The sequence below is a fragment of the Solanum pennellii genome, chromosome 3 (genome assembly GCF_001406875.1).
Source record: "Solanum pennellii chromosome 3, SPENNV200".
NCBI lineage: Eukaryota > Viridiplantae > Streptophyta > Magnoliopsida > Solanales > Solanaceae > Solanum > Solanum pennellii.
This window is the reverse complement of record NC_028639.1, coordinates 72,223,738-72,241,946: the sequence shown is the minus strand read 5'-3', so window position 1 is coordinate 72,241,946 and position 18,209 is coordinate 72,223,738. Positions and strand designations below refer to the sequence as shown.

At 31.8% G+C, this 18,209-nt stretch overlaps 2 protein-coding genes across 2 annotated transcripts; both read left to right on the top strand.

The window, feature by feature from the left end:
* Window positions 1–9,990: 9,990 nt before the first annotated feature.
* On the top strand, window positions 9,991–12,974 carry LOC107015449. The gene is made up of 2 exons (XM_015215716.2): window positions 9,991–11,652; window positions 12,021–12,974. Exons 1-2 carry the CDS (start codon window positions 10,433–10,435, stop codon window positions 12,847–12,849), a joined length of 2,049 nt encoding a protein of 682 aa, XP_015071202.1. The 5' UTR covers window positions 9,991–10,432; the 3' UTR covers window positions 12,850–12,974.
* Window positions 12,975–14,063: 1,089 nt separating this feature from the next.
* LOC107015450 (UDP-N-acetylglucosamine--N-acetylmuramyl-(pentapeptide) pyrophosphoryl-undecaprenol N-acetylglucosamine transferase) lies at window positions 14,064–18,098 on the top strand. The gene is made up of 5 exons (XM_015215717.2): window positions 14,064–14,808; window positions 14,880–15,737; window positions 15,921–16,029; window positions 16,550–16,685; window positions 17,768–18,098. The coding sequence occupies exons 1-5, from the start codon at window positions 14,699–14,701 to the stop codon at window positions 17,884–17,886; spliced, it is 1,332 nt and encodes a 443-aa protein (XP_015071203.1). The 5' UTR covers window positions 14,064–14,698; the 3' UTR covers window positions 17,887–18,098.
* Window positions 18,099–18,209: the final 111 nt, after the last annotated feature.

Sequence of the window (18,209 nt, the reverse complement as noted above, 5' to 3'; positions counted from 1 at the left end):
CTCTCCAGATTTAGCAGCAGCATTCCATCATATGTGCTCTCTATCTTCTGTCAACAATATCACCCATTCCATTTTCACCTCTTTTTTCTCCTCCCTACATTTTACACAATCAATAAATAATGTTAATTAATACACAGCGGAAGAGAAGAAGAAAATGAAATTTAGAGTGGTTGGTGTTTAATGCAGAAAGAGGGTTGGGGGAGATTATTTTATATGTATAATTTATGGAGGGGGCCCTATTTATAGGAAGAAAATATGAGACCAAATAAAGAGTAGTACTGATTTATTTAGTGTGGGTGGGTTACCCCGACCATTACCTGTCACTAGTACTCTCCCATTCACTGTAAATGCACAGCACTGAATAACCCTAAATTCTGTTTCTTTACGGGTCAAGGGCTTATTAGGAAATCTTAGTTGCTTAGTTAATTGATTTTGATCGACAGTTTGATTTTCTCGTAATTTAAATTGGGCGTTACAAAAATCTGTCAGGAATTACAGTGAATTAGGGCGGATTAACAACGGGTTATCAAATTATCTTATTTAGAGACCAGGTATGAGGTGTATTTACAGAAGATTGATTCACATCCAATTATTTTTAAAAAGAAAAAGTGAAAAAAGCAACACGTATTAGAAAATGTTCTTTTAAAATAAATGATTTCTTACTTTTTTTTTAATAAAATACCATGAGAGATATAAGTCGGTGTAGTAGAGGGTGTGGAGTGGTGGGATGGGGCTAGTGGATTGTGGGTGTGGATATGGGGGAGGGTGGAATCACTGATTTTTTTATTTTATTTTTGGGCATAATACTTAAACTAACTTGGGTTCGATGAACAATCATGCCTTTTCAGTTTTGAGTGTGTATAAGTAGATATTTAAACTTTCATAAAATTGAATAGGTAGAGATATCTGTCCTACGGGGGCATGTGGGACATAAATTGACATGTAGGATGTCTATTTGTTCAATGTCATATAAGTTTAAATGTTTCATTGTGCGAACACAAAGTTAGAGGTCATAGTTATCCGTTAAAGCTAATTCAAGAGATATATTTATGTATTATGCTTTTTTTTCACCCAATGTTACTTGTGCAACTTCTTTTTAATTTTAAATTGGCTAGAGACGATTTTTTTTTTCTCAAGGAACTTGTTTTAAATTCGTCTAGTTTCCTTCGAGAAAATAATTTTCTAAATTTGACCAGCGGAACATGGAGAAAAAATTGGAAAATATTTTCTACAATGATTTCCAATGTACTGAAGTCCGAATACAGTCCTAAGATTCTTTTCCTCATTTTCCTGCGGAGTCAATTACATGAGAACTTACTTTCGTTTTTGCTGATTTAACAAGGAATAATTTCTTTTTAAATTTGAAAAATGGAATATATTAATTTTTTAATATTGCTTTTAATGATAAGTTCTTATAATCATGCAACTGTTATGACATTTATTTAAGATGATAACTGGTCTCAAAAGATGTATAAATCACATAATTGTTATGGCATATTGATGGTTGTAAAAATATAGTTAAAAATCATTTCCACAGTTATTATAATAACTTGTTTAATTAAATTTTCAAAATCTGTTTATTTTAAATATATTTGGTCAAAAGTTTCTCCGAAAAAGTATGTTTGGATGGTTGCAAGTCATTTCTCACGAGTTGTTTTCTTTGTCCCAACAGATCGATCGCACAAATTTATTTGAGTACCAAATTATAGAGTACCAAATTATAGAGTTAGCAAGTGGTCTAAAAAGTGTGTATATCATATCAACCTTTCTTGTTTCGTCATATAACACATAGCGAGTATAGTTTAAGGTAAAAGATGAGAAATTGGTCTAAAAGTGTGTATATCATATGAATTTTTCTTGTTTCGAAAGATTATTAGTCTTTTAAGGTGAGAAATTGGTTTCTTTTCATGGATTTGGATAAAAATTTTCGCATAAGCTAATTTTAGAGATTGAGCTAAATCAGTTGTCATATATTTATACGGTCAATATTTCACCTTGATTAATTAATTATTTTCGTCTGTATGCCCTTTGTTAGAGAGATGTCACATACATTATTATTGAAGATGGTACGAGTGTATTCCCCACAATCATACTATATGGGGTCACTTATTATGACGTATAGCAAAAAAATAGTCAATAGAATATAATTTTGTTTGATATTTGATTTGTAATTTAATCCTCATATTACTCAATATACCAATGAATATATTATTTAATACATATAGAATGACTAATCCACTTGTGACTAAAAATGCATGGATAAAGTAACAAAAAGATATAAAACTATTTTAAGTTATATATCGCTCTTTATTTTTTCTTTCCGATAAAAGATTTGCCTAAATTTTAATATATCGTAGTCTGCATAATCACTTTGCCTTCTATCATGGGTGTCACAAAACTATACTCAAAGAAGTTATAACGTAGTTGGAACCATGTGTATGTCGGGGTGTTTAATTGACACCCTTCGTTGAGAAAAAAATATCATATATAAAGTAAAATGTGACACAACGGGCCGTTATAGCTCAACGGTTTCAAACCACTTGAATGGGTTTTAATGAGGTAGTGTTTGCTTCATTCGTGAAATTTCTGACTCACCATTGATTACGTACGATTCGTTACTCTATAATGTTTTAACGACCTTTGGTTATATTCTTAAAGGTAATAAAGTGATCTGATAAATAGCAAGTATTAAATAGTTATTATGGTCTCGTTGCTTGTCCATATATGGTCCTAGTGTTCAGATGGATGAATATAGACACATTTTTGTGAGATAAATATCTAGGTTCCCATAATAACGAATTGTCAAATATTTGCCCACTCTCTTTTTTCTTTTTCCCTTTATTTATATGATAAAGAATTGTTGACATTTTAATGGAGTTAGGGGTGAATCTACGTAAAAAATTACATCGTATATAAGATTCTTGTGTTAGATTTAGAGATTTAGGATTTTTAAAATTTATGGTTCGTATTCCAAATTTTATTTTTCTCATCAGTGTGACAAGTGATGATAAATACTTGTCAAAACTCTCACCTTGATTCATTAAACATCTTTGATCCTACTGTGGGGGCTATATATGTTGTTGATGTAAAAAATTAGTATACAAGAAAGAAGTAGGGTATGGCCCAGGATATTTATAACTTTAATTCAGTGTGGGTCAAGAATATTGGAATATGATCAAAGTTTGTTATATGTTTGTACGTTTGGTCTTCTTTAGATATATAAAAATATAGATTGATTCATGATAAAAGAAAGTTAATGTTCTAGTAGATATTGAATGGCTCGTTCTGATATGGGTATATAATGATTTAGAAGCACAATGGATATATAAGAATCTGATTCAATTTTAATTACAATGTTACTATGTAAAGTCTTGTTAGGATATGGTCCTTTTTAGTTGTCGTAGCGCGTAAATTAGACTATATTTTAAAATATGAAACATATTGAGTATAAGTTGTAATTTTTTTCATATTGATATGATTAAAAAAGTAGTCTTAAGATTTTAGTCAAAGTTCATAGTATTTAGCTCTCAAAAAAGAAAGTATGATAACTGAAAAAAGACGGGAAGAGTAATAAATACTTCTCTGTTTATTTTATTGTTATATATTAAAGTTTTACTAAGTTAACATTCGCTAAATTAATAATTTTTTTAAAATAATGTTTTCTTTTGATTTTGACTTTGGTCAATATTTTAATAAGATAATATAAATTAAAATGGAGAAGTAATGATTTGTATATAGAATTAAGGAATGCCAATCATGTTAAGTCTTACTGTTACACATATTAATCCTAATAAACAATGGAAAAGACATGAGACTATTGGGCTGCCCTCTAATTAATCACTAATTAAGGGGTCGCTTGCTCATGGTTTAAGAGCATCTTAATATTATCCATGTGAAAATTTTAGTTTTCGGTAATATTAAATAGCCAGAAAATTTAGTTAAAATTTGATTAGAAAAATAAAAAATTAATAATATTTTTTTTATTTTAAAATAAATGACCTTTGGTACATTTTTTAGTTAAAATATATGAAAATTAAAATATAAAAATATTTGAAAAGGTAAAATATTATTTTAATCAAATACTGATCAGAAAAAAAGGATGTTTCATTTTAGTTTTTACTTTTGTTGGTGGCATAGATTAATGTTTGGAGATTTATGTTCTGTTTAGTCAAAATGAGATATTTACTATATGACCAAGCTTTAAAAAAAGTGAGTGAATGTTTGTGAATGATAGTAGTATTTAGAAATTATTTTTAGTAGTTTAAAGGTTGATTTCTTTCAACATTAAAAAAAAAAAAAGGATTTCATTTCAAATTTGAGAGTTTGAATAATCTAAAAATAATGATAATCTTGTATTTATCTGTATCAACTGAACTTAAGTTCATATGCTATCCAATACTACGTTTAATATCCTACTAAATTAGTTGATATGTTTTACTAAGCTAAGGAATAGTGTCAATTAGGGTTCTTCATAATTATAGTAAAAAAAAATTAAATCAAATTACATTGTTCCAATAAACTTGTTCTATAATCATACTTTTTACAAATTAGTTGGCCGAATTTACTGATATTGACTTAGGATCTTGATTACTTGAATTTAAAAATTAAAAAAAATCAAAATTTTCATATTCAATCCAGAAAGTTCATGACCATTAGTCATTACCATAACAATAATATCCCAATATATTCTGTTCAATTGTCTATTCCTTTATTATTAATTTTTTTCGTACAATCATTTTTTAGATTCTAAGAATCAAAATAATAGGAGTAATCTATTTCTACAGCAATATTATGATCCAAATCCAGATGGATTTTAAGATATTATCTAAATGGGAACTTTACACCAAATGTTGTTATATTTTGCTGTTTAATACCATTTGCCTTTTTTTTGTTAAAGCTTTATTGTCATGACAATTTCTTAAACTAATTAAAGTCGTACATTATAATTTGATTCGTTTTTCTAGGAAGTAATTCTAGTATATTAAACACTGTGAGGTAAAAAGTTTGAAATGTAAAAGTCGTCAAAAAGAAAATTTTTTATTTTATTTTTAAATTGACTTAAAAGAAAAGAAAAACAAACAAATTTGAAAATATTTTCAAAGTAATTGAGATTTTTCTTTTTGAATTAGTATAGTATGATTTTGATTTTTGACCGACGAAAGACTCCCAAGATTATTATTTATCGGAATCAGCTACGTCTTCTAATGGAATTTACTAATAACTTGTCCAAGCATATATCATACTTGTGTTGTCAAATCATAAATATTTGACTAGTCTTCTTATACTACTCTTTTATTCGATTCCACATTTGCATCAAAACTAAGCTTTCATCATTGATTTCACCTTCACCTTTTATATCAACATGTCTTTAATTACGTGGCTTGAGACATGTCACAATAAAAAATTAAAATAAAAAAAGAAGATAATCTTTTTAGGACAAAAAAAATTGAAGACTCAAAAAACAAAAATCACTAGTTTAAATAAAAAAAAATGATAAAAATGAATATTTTAAAACAATCAATTGAAAATGGACGCAGCAGCCGGGTGGCATTGAGGAATATATTTGGGTTCATGAAAAGTATCATGGGCTGAAATTTAGCTGTATGCATAGTTCGATTAAATTTATTTATAAATATAATAAAAATATAAAACTTATATACTGATTATGTGTGTGATATTTTTATTTATAAATATGTATATTATACATAAATTATGTTGGGACACTTAGGATTTGTTTAATTCAGATAGGAACAGGAATGATTTTTTTTTTGCAACAATTTAATTTTAACTTTCCACGTGGCATGTTTAAGACCACAAGATTAAAGGGCATTTTGGTATTTTTGACATAACTTTAATTTAGAACCACAAGATTAAAAAGTCTTCTTTCTTTTCGTAAACTCGATTTCAAGTCAAATATCCTTTTTGAAATGGAGGGAGTAATATTTTATGTTCTAAAATGATTGGTTTCTATTCTGAAATAGGGTTTTGCCATATTTCAAGTACTCTCCACTTCTTTTGCCAAAAAAAGTTGCTACTTGTTATAGAGATAAATGACCAACAAAAAGGAGGTTATTACGATATAATATATTGGTTTTGAAATTGAAATTTTGCTTTGCTCGACATATGTTTTTTAGAAACTAAATTATGTCTTCTACAACATAATTTGTGGGTTCTAAACTGAGCTCTCACCTCCATCGACATAAGCTATGTAGAAACTAAGGAGCATGATATTGTAAAGCATAACTTATATATATTATGATACAAAGATATACATTTATGTGAAACAATTTTTTTTTTCTGTTCTTTTGGTGTCAAGTATTTTTGACCGTCTTTTTATTTATTGTTGAATATAAAAATTAAAGACCTATTAAATTTAAAGACAAAAAATAAGAATCACCCGAAAATATGGATAGCGAGTGACCCCAAATTAATCCGAGAAACTTACATAAATATACTATAATAAAAAAATATTTACTATTTATAGCAATAACTTTTTTTTTTCACTTGACCACTTTTAGTTCATTTATAATACAAGTTTAATACATATTAGAAATAAATTTAGTATTCAAATATAATACAAGTTTTAATGATGGATAATACATGTATCACACATTTTAATATATTTTAATACAATGTGATAATTTTTTATCAAACGAACATAATATATTTTAAAAACAATTATAATTCAAATATATTGTATATATAATTCACTTTTAATGCATATTACATATTTATTACAATATTGCTACAAATGGTAATAAACAAAAAATATCGCTAAAATCAATAATTATTTTTAAAAATTTATTAATTCATGTAGTTTTTCCAATTAATCCATCAATTTCCCCTACAATAATAACAACAAAATGAATGTTACAAAAGTACCCGAACCCGTATTCTGACCCAAACCCAAAAGAAATAAGTGGGTTATGAGAAGCAAATCCACGGCCCACAAAGGATGTTATGGATATTTGGAGGCCCATAGGAAGCCCACAAAGGATGTTATGGATATTTGGAGGCCCATTGGAGGAAAACTAAAGGAAAAATTTCATAAATAGCTAAGAATAGAAATATAATGAGGTTTCTTAGTTAATGTTCGTAATTATGATTTGAATAACTATTTAGGTCACGATTTGTATATCTCTCATGACTATTAAATACTTATTTCTTAGTTAATGTTCGTAATTATGATTTGAATAACTATTTAGGTCACGATTTGTATATCTCTCATGACTATTAAATACTTATTAAAAAATATGACTCTTAATTTAATTAACGATAGATATAATAATTTCAAACAAGTCCCACGAATCACGCATAATCTCTGCATTAAAACAATTAAAATACATGTTTTAGTTTCTATAAACATGTATTTTTTAGTTTCTATAAACATGTATTTTTTAGTTTTGGTGTAGCTTGAGAGAGATAACTTGACTAGCTTTAAGTATCACTCATCAAAGTGGACAATTTTGGTTTACTTTTTAAAAACAAAAAACCTTTAAAGTGTACATATATATCTTCAATTTGAAGATGTGTAAAAAATAAAAATAAAAAGTTGTATTTGTTAGGAATATGTGCCATAATACAATACTTACTTGAGTTAAATAAATAAAAAGTAGAGTTTCTTTTCTCTAAGCAAGGATTTGCACCTTGCTTGAGTAATACTTTAGTCAATACCTATAAATTGTTTAAGTTATATGTGTTGTAACAATTACTAAAAGAATTAGAATTTTTTTTTAAAAAAAAATTAATCCACAAAAAACACTACTACTACTGTCTACTCATTATCTTGGGTTTTGTCACTTTTTCTTCGAAATAAATCAGAAGCCTCACCTATTTGAGTTGATCTAAGAGTCTCGAAAAATAAAATAATAACGTCTCGATTTCAAATAAATTGATTATATCGCTCTATTTAATCTTGATTGTGCTCCAACCAATAGGAAAAGGAAAGATTGAAGTCAATTCCAAGCTAGTAGGTGTGAACTATATTTCTTAATTATTTGTCGGAAATTCTTCTCTCCTTTTCAAATTATTTTTTTATTTTTTTAGAGTCGAATTATATAAATGTAACTTTTATTTATTTATTTATTAATGTTATCCACTTCTGATTATGCATGAACTTAGTTTTAGTTTCAGGTAACGTAGATGTGACATAGTTCACTACCCTTTGGTTGATCGTGTCGACATGCACATAAATTTGACACTTATAAAAATCATTTTTGATTTAATTAAAGTTCAATAGGTGATACTTTTTCTTTTTCTATTTTTTTGCGTGCGTAACATTTAAGTTAATTTTTTCCTATATCAAATGGGACAATCAGGTGACGGAGTCAATATTTTGATTAAAGGGTGTCAAAATATAAAAAAGTAAAATCGCTTAGAAGTTAAGAAATGTCAATATATAATATATATACATAAAAATATATTTTTATTTTAGCGTGTAATTTTTCAATGAAGGGTGTTACTATTCGTGGTTCCGCCACGTTATTAGGGAAGATTTATGAATCATGCACATAATTAAACTATGTATCAAGTTTAAATTGCTCTTATCATTTATCAACATTATCTAAGTCAAAAGTTCATAATCACTCATAGATCACTCTTTTAATTATTATTTTTATTCTTGAGTATTTTTTTTTGGAATCAGATAAATTTAAAAAACGTATGTCTAACTCTATTTTTTGTTTTTCGAACACGCACACACATATGTAAATAAAAGAAAGATTTGATCGCAAATATTAGTATATTTTAACCTACGAGTTCATGATTAAGTCTATGATCTTCATAATGCGATAAAATTTTATTTTCACCGAATAATTTTTTATTATCATAATTTAGTGCCTTTTAAGAAATTAATGTTTAAAATCTTTTACTTTTTGTGAAAAAACAAACAAACTATTTTTGTTGTCTTTTGGATCTTCATGCCAATGCCATTGGGTTTCCACACGTAGAGTACAAACTTCGCAAATCTTAAGGAAACACAAATTAAGCTAAAGTTTTTATGGAAATTTGGATTGCTTTTAATATCCGCCACTACCCTCACTATTTCTCATGCATGCATTACGCCACCGAAAAATAAAAAGAGATCAATAAAACAGTCTAAAATATAAAAAAATAAATATTCATATTATTACGATCGAATTTAAATTTAATTTAATGAAATATCCCTTCATCTATAAAGGAAATTTGAAATTTGAAATTTGAAATTTTGAGGCGATGAAGAATAATATCATCTTTGATAAATAACATGTTACACTCAAACTTTTATCTATAGAAATAAATCTAAATTTTTCGAGTTTCAAAATATTTAAAAATAAAAAAAGGATGGAAACCCAAACTCCAATCGACGGTAACATCTCATGTGGCAAATAGCCTGAATATTGTCCTACCACACGTGGAATTCCCCAAGTATTAGCTCCCTTTTGGTTTCTTCAATAAAATCCCCATGTGATCCTTCAACTCTCTCCATAATAATAATAATAATAATAATAATAATAATAATAATAATAATAATATATATTATTTTTATAAAAAAATAATATGTTGTTGGTCCTGAAGAGAATAATGCAGTATAAAGATCAATTCTTTAATTTTTGGAGTGAATTCAAATGTAAAATTCTTGAATCTTTTGAAATTTTATTAACATGCAATAAATGTGTTATAAGAAACATTTTGTTATACTTTATAAATACAAATTCTTATAAAAGATTTTGTAAAGAATTAAAATGAATCTTACTCCTCACAAAAAAAAAATTAGGAAAAAATATCTTAAAAATATATTTGAATTTTGATCAAAATTGTTATTACTAACTCCATAAAGTTTAATATCGTAATAACAATTTCGGCCAAAGTTTTTCAGATCCATTTCCCAAAAAATTACTAGTTCATTAAGTTGAGGACTGTTCATGAGGCAATAGCGGACTTGTTGAGTGTTTGACAACCACAATATGTAGGTTAAATTATAATATTCCATATAATTATATAAGAAAAACATCCATTTTCAATAAATTTCATAAAAAAATATGCTCGTACTCTAGACTATAATCCCAATTTATCATCAAAAGCTAGTTCACGAGCTGAGGATTATACGAAACTAACATCAGTTATGACAACAATTCATTCTCTCGACCAATTTGGTTAACTCCAATAGACTCTTTGGGGAAAAAAATAATAGTATATCTACTACTTATATCATGAACACCATTGATAAATGCATCTCTCCATTCACTTATTAGCTGTTGCCAGTAAGTTTTTGAACTCTGTTTCCCTCTCTCTGTTAATATGCTAGCTGTAACCTTTGATGATATATACATATATACTATTATATAACAAATACTACAACTATTTTAAATTACTCCTATTGTTATACACTCTTCTCCCCAAAATAAGCCTTGAGCAGTAGAGTTCTCATTAGGCCATTTTCCATCTGAAGTCAATGGATCCTCCACCTATTCCTTCTCATATCACTGCCACTCCAATAGGTACCATTGCCCAACAAAACTATTCAGATTCTGCCAGCTCTTCACCGCGCTCCCGGCAAAATGATACATGGGAACAGGAGTCATTGGCACTAGTCTCCGGTGCCAAACTCCGTCTCATATGCAGCTATGGTGGTCACATTATTCCTCGTCCCCACGATAAGTCCCTCTGCTATGTTGGTGGTGACACACGCATTGTGGTTGCTGAGCGTCAGTCCTCCCTTGCTGATCTTCAGTCTCGTCTTTCCCATACTCTCCTCAATGGGCGCAGATTTTCCCTAAAGTATCAGCTCCCTAATGAAGAACTTGATTCCCTTGTATCTGTCACAACTGATGAAGACTTGGATAACATGATCGAAGAATATGATCGTGCAATGTCAGCATCCCCTTTGAAACCATCTCGTCTTCGTTTGTTCCTTTTTCTTGCTAAACCTGAAACTGCAGCCTCTATGGGTTGCCTCCTTGCTGATTCTAAGTCCGAAACGTGGTTTGTTGATGCTCTTAACAACGCTAGCATGCTTTCTAGAGGACTTTCTGATTCAGCTGCGGAGGGTAATTTTCTGGAGCTTGAAAGGATTCCCAAAAGTGATTCTGGTGTAAACCTGGATCAGGCTCAGAATGAGTCCTTGGCTGCAAATAATCAGCAAATGGCAAAGAATGTAATCCAGGAAGTGCAATCCACTATGCCTGATTCACCAATGGTTGAAACAACGTCATCATTTGAATCAAGTGTTTCATCCCCATCTATGCCTAATTTGCCTCAAATTAAGGTTAGAGCTGAAAGTGGTCAAATGAATGCAAGATTCCATGATCAGATGCTCGGGTTAGATGAGCAGTTTTCTCACATGAATGTAGCTTCAAATGCACAAAATCTGGATGATGCTTACCTTCATTTGGCTGCACAAGCTGCAACGCCACCTCTTCCTACTGTAATTGGTGGTGCAGCCGTTACGTCATCAGCTACCTTGGTGAACGCTGCACCAGCTACAGGGGAACATCATGGCCGGGTTATCTCAGATGATGAGAAATCAGATCATGGTGCACCCTCTGGACGCCGAAAGCCTCCATTGCCTTTACAGCCTATTCAGCGGAAAGTTGGAGATGCTTATAGCTTGCCATCGCCCGATTCAAAGCATGCTGGAGGTTACAACTTGCAATCACCTGATTCTGTAGCAAGGTATAGTTCACTTTGTGTTCGTCTAACGTCATATCACTATGTCCAAGATCAATCAAAAATAGCATGACATCTAAGAAACACAAACCTCATCTCAGTAATTATCATACAACTCTTCAAAATTTTATACTCAAGATTCCATTGTAGAACCTATGCTCTTAGTTAAGAGTTTTGGCATCTAAAATAATAGCTTTAGACATATTATTTAGATCTAAACAACAAAAAGAACTAGTAACCACAAAGAGATAACAAGACTTGAAGGTAATTATTGCCCTTCAGTCTTCACTTTTAGCATGTTTTATCATACTTGAGATTAAAATCATCGAGAACTTTTTACTTTCATCAACTAAAATATTTTGGATGTTTTCCAGTGATAGCAGCATCGCATCAGGTACATCCTTCTCGAAACACACAGTTTACCAAGATGCACCTCCAGCAACAGGTCGCGAGACCAGAATGCATCCAGCTGTTATGGACTATAATTCTCAAATTCAGATGCAGCAAGTTCAAGATTCTGTAGTTATGCAAGTTCCACAGCAAAATCAGCAGCAGTTCGTTCCTGCCAATGCGCATTACATCCAACATACTGCAACAGGTCCAGTGGCAGTCCCGTCTTACTATCAAATGTATGCACCCCCAACCCAGCAACCACTTCATCAACAAATGGATCAACAGTATCAAATGTACTATGTGCCAGTACCTCAGACTCAACAGTATAATTTGACAGTGCAATCTAATGTAGCTGATGCTAGTGCTGTAGCTTCGAACCAGCAGCTAACACCACCAAATCCAACAACGGTTTCATCCTCAGCAGCGTTTAAAGAAGCTCTCCCACCTATTTATCCAGCAAGGACAATCCAGTCCTCTAAGCCTGAAATGCCTGCCAATGTATACATAACATCTACCCCAGCAAATCAAACTGTAGTTCAAGTTCCTTCAAGTCAATATCATCAACAGTATTACAGCCTATCCCAGGTTCCTCCTCCATCACAACAAATGGCTACTGTTCCTAATGGCGCTGCTAATTACGGCTATGAATATTCTCATCCAGTGCATGACCAGGTGTTCTATGCCCAACAAACAGCTCCAACACTTCCTTCTCAGTACCAAACTATGACCCCTAACACTGCAGTTTTACTATCACAGGCTACTGCACAGCTAGCTGCGGAGAATACCACAACTCAGAACAGACCTTCATAGCCTCTATAAATAAAACCAAGCCGTTTAAAGATTTCATATCAATTGTATTTTTTTTTTTAACAGTATGGAGTATATTATGGCAGAGAATAAGGGTATCATGGTATTCCTCATCCTACAACATGCTGCTACTTTGATAGGACTAAGAACATACTTGCATGTGGTGTCGTAAGGTGAAATGAAGAACAATGTTGTAATTGCTTTCCATGTAGTTATTGCTCCACCTTTGGTCATATATTGTCTTAATAGAACTGGTATCGGATAATAAAAAACCTATAGACTAATTCTTTGGTCAACAACACTTATTTCATTTATGCTTCTCTGGATTATGTTAAAAAGGAGAAGAATTGGTTTCCTCAGGTAACACGTTCTTGATATCTGCGTCATGTTGAGCTAATAATATGTTGAAGCCTACTGAAGTTGTTTGATAGCACGGTATTCAGAAATGTGTCATTTATGGTTAAGAAAGCCATCTCAGTCCAATGGGACATAACAAACTCTAGTTTCAATCAAGTTAGAATTCAACACTTCCTGAACTTACAGAGACCAAAATAATTGCTATAAGCACTTCAAGGTAAGTCAACCGAATCATGTTCTCTGAATGTGGAGTTCCCATTGGATGTTCAATCAATAAAATGATTTTGACTTCGAAATGGCTTGACTGTGAGAGTTATAAAATAGGTGTGTCACTTACAAATGCAGCTAGCTGGCTTATTATATCTCATACTACTACAGAATATAGTTGCTATTCCATGTAACATGGGATGCCTGACACCCCTTCCTTGAAAAAGGGAAAACCCTCTGATTTTTGTCACTTAAATAAGAACAGAATTGTCAGAAATGAAACTCATATGAATAATAATCAAATGGAATTATAATTATGATATTTACTAATTGCTCAATGTTTACATGCTGCATACTGCTTTGCAAGCACATAGTTTTCTACTTAAAACTCACATGCCGTCTAAACAAAGAGCATGTGCAAATTCATTAACCAGTTATCAAGAAATATAAAATAAATGATTCCCAACAGAAGAGTGTCTTTAGTATCATAAACAGATGGCGACGAAATTCTCTATCAGTCCAGACATGTTCAAAGTTAAGAATGGCCGTAAGAAAATTTGCTGTATGTAAAAAATCAAACGGAACAGAACCCAATGACCATCACAACCATTAGTTAATAAGGCAGCTGTACTGTCACAATGCCATTGATAAAGAAATTTCTAGGTGGTCATTGGCAAATACCCACATAGTTCAGTTATTTCCACAAATTTACACATTTTTTCCAAATCAAGCTCTAATTTGTTGGTCATAAACTTAACCCTTAACTTATGACATATATATGGTGTGTAATATGTAACATATGTAGTACATTTGGCTACAGTTACTTAATGTTATTTGATTCATCACCATATGCCATCAATATCAATCAATTCATGTTCAAACACCTATAGAAATTCATGTACCACTGGAAGATATCACCACATAAGCAAGTCAAAATGGATATTTTCACTTACCTGTTGAATGATGATTACTAAGACAGATCCATGAACGAACAAGCGAGATTGTTCACCTCTTAAATCAAATGACAAAGAAGTTAGATAAACTTAAAGAAATACTGATTAAGATATATAATTTGAAAAGACCTGCATGGGACCTTTAGCACAGTAGGTTGGGAGTTGTGAAAACATTAATTATTGGACATAAAAACAAGAACTCAAGATTATATTCATCGACCAACCTAATTTAAAACATTACTGTAGATTCAGAATCTAGTAAAGCTCCAATCTTTGAGCAGACAAATGTGACCTTTTAATCTTGATTCTGCTTTCTTCATATTTATTTGTTAATCATGTTAACAGCCATTAATTTACCCTCTTCCCCGAGCTGCCGATACTTTAACACCCAATTCTTCGTTCCCAAATCCTTAACTTTGGCCCTCTCCATTCAACTTCAATCTAGGTAAGGCTCTATTTCTCTTATGTATAAACTAGAAGCTTTGTTTTGTATATAATATGTATAAATTCTTTCAGGAATCTCAAGATCAGTAACTGTCTCTCTCTCAACACACCCGACAATCAAAGCACCAATGCATCCGGAGAAACAGCTGCTGGAAGTGACACCCTTCGAATCATATTGGCTGCAGGGGGCACCGGTGGCCATATTTACCCGGCGATTGCCATTGCTGACGACCTTAATGTCCTTGACCCTAATGCCCAAATTCTCTTTGTTGGACTTCAAACGGGAATGGAAAGCACTGCAGTGCCAACAGCAGGATACTCCTTTGAACCGATTCCTGCTGCACCGTTAGGCCGGCCCTTTTTCTCTCTCTACAACTTATTCGTCCTCCCTTTTGTACTCGTCAAATCCCTAATTAAAAGTTCCCAAATACTTAAAGAATTCAAACCCCATATAGTAATTGGAACTGGGGGGTTTGTTTCATTTCCAATTTGCTTAGCTGCAAGTCTCAAAGGCATTAAACTTGCAATTCAAGAACAAAATTCAGTACCTGGAATCGCTAATAGGGTGCTTTCTTTATTTGCATATAATGTGTTTGTTGCATTTAATTCTAGTGTTGATTGGTTTTGGCAAAAGAACAAATGCGTGGTGTGCGGAAATCCAGTGAGATTGTCTTTGAGGCAATATGCGTCTAAGGCCGTGGGAAGGCGTCATTTCTTTTCAAATGCAGTTGTAGGGAAGGGAGATGGTAAGGTGGTATTGATTCTTGGAGGCTCATTGGGTGCTAATGCACTTAATGTTGCCATTTTGCATTTGTATTCTGAGATGTTAAAAGAAAGGAAAGACTTGTTTTTGATATGGCAAACCGGGGTCTTAGCATATGATGAGATGGAGAGTCTCGTGAAATTCCATCCCCGATTATACATTACCCCGTGAGTGTTGTTTTATTTTAACAGTTCGATGTCTTTTGTCATTAAAGCTGCAGATGTTTTATATCCTGATTTAGACTAGACATTTAAGGCTTCTAAGTTTTGCATTTCAGGCTTCTAAGTTTTCGTTAAGAAAGAGATATCCTTTTGTCCGTTTTAATCTGATTTGATCCTAATTATGTGAAGGTTCTTGCACTCCATGGATTTAGCGTATGCAGCTGCAGACCTTGTTGTATCTAGAGCTGGAGCAATGATCTGCACTGAGATCTTAACTGCTGGGAAGCCTAGTATTCTGGTAAGTAAACACATTCTATAGGGTACTGAGATTGCTTACAAATTATCTAGTTGATGAAAGATCATTGAAAACTTATTGGAGGACTGGAATGAACTAAGTGAGAACTTACAAATGTACAACCTATTAAACAAAGTGATAATGAAATGTAGGAAAAATGTAGATGATGATCGTTGTCTACGATGTACAACTTCAATTCTATTTCTAGACATTTAATTAGACTAGCTTTGGGCCTGTCCAAAACTTATTTTGGCCTAGTATTATGGAAGTAACTGTTAACTTAATCAGCTGATATTCCTTTCCCTTAGGATTTGCTGGTGCTAACCGAATGGATTCATGTTTTAGCTGATCTTAATGGAAGTGTAGCTTCTTTTATCTGCTGATTATTGAAGAGAACCTATATGTAGATACACCTGTATTTCCTCCTTGTTTTTATAACTCTGTTACTTCAGATTCCTTGAAATATTAGTATACTAATCTTGGCAAAACACTTCTTTATAACATTTCCTTGAAATTCTTGCAGATACCATCGCCGAATGTGGCTGAAGGACATCAATTTCACAATGCTTGTCTAATGGCTGATTTGGTTGGTTCAAGGGTTATCACTGAAGATGAACTTGACTCTCTTACTCTTAAAAGTTCTATTGAAGAAATTTTAGGTATGGTATTCTGTCTTGAATATGAGGGAATTATTCTGATTATATTTGCAGTTGGTCAAAAGAACAATCTAATCATCATTTTGCTTTCATGGTTTTGTACCTTTCATTTGTCTGGGTCTAAATATCAATGATTTTGATTCGGAACGTGAAACTCTGTATGTCCATGATGTCACTTATAATATGTAAAACTAGCGGGGCTGGAGACTGGAGTTAGAGCATGGTATCATGACTATAAATGTGCCTGGTGTTAGTAATTGGTTCGACTTCAGCCTGCAGCTAAGTTCATATTCATTGTAACTTAGTACAAGAGATATGGCAATTTTAGTCTTGTAACCTGAAATATCTCTAAAGCTATCCTCGCATATTAGAAATCTACTGAAAGAGAATGCAGTTACATTACCAGACTGCAATAAGTATGTCGTTCTCCCGATGTCCTCTCAGATCAGTCATCACAGAATCTTTGACACACCTGAGACATAAAGAGAGACAAAGCGGGAGGCGGAGGTTACCATTATTGGTCGACATATATGTAGATTCTTATTAAGTCTTTATAAATGCCTATCTTTAGTATATCTCCATATAAACAAGAATTCACAGAAAGGTGAAATAAACAATAGCTAGTCTCACAAGTGTCACTATAAACGAATAAGAGATCGTTGATACACATTGCTTAGTTCCTTCAAGTTGCTGAAGATAAGGGATACGCGTGCTTCTCACTAATTATATTGTGCTCATCACCTCCTTATGGAATTCACATATCCATGTCATAACTACATCCAACTAGATCGGATAACAACGTCAGTAGTACATAGCTTTTACTGTGAATGGCCAACGTATGTTTAGATTGCATAAATAGACATATAAGAGCTCCTTGCATAGAATGGCATATAGGAGGTGTTATATTGTGCTCATCATCTCCTTATTGAATAATTTTTTTGTGTATGGAGTGGAATTGCCAATCAATTTTACACTTCAGCTTCCTCTGTTTTGGTTCCTTTTGACTGCTCTAGATGTATGTTTAACTCGTTTCCTAAATCATGTTATTCTTCTGACCCTCCATTATGTAACGGTGTTTCTTGCAGATGATGAGAGATTGATGACGGAGATGTCTGAGAGAGCTCTCAAGACTGCAAAGCCAAATGCATCTGTTGAAATTGCTAAACACCTTCTTACTCTTGTGAACTCGTCGATCAAATTCTGAATAATGCTTGCATTTATACGTTCAAAGATTAAAATCGTAGATGCGAACTTCATTTGAGATATTTATTAATTTGTCCCCCTCCTTGCTTATCAATCACAACAACACTCTTAAAAGAAAATTCTCAATTTTGTATATACAAATGAGATATTTTACTGAACATGTATGGACATAATTTTTTAGAATATGACAATAGTTCTGTATTTGCAATTTTATATCTATCTCCTCCACTTAATTTCTAATTGGACAGTGTTTCTTCCACTATTTGTAAGAAGATTTTTGTGTTGGTGATTGATAGTATTCAATTGCGTCTCTTTTTCGCTAAC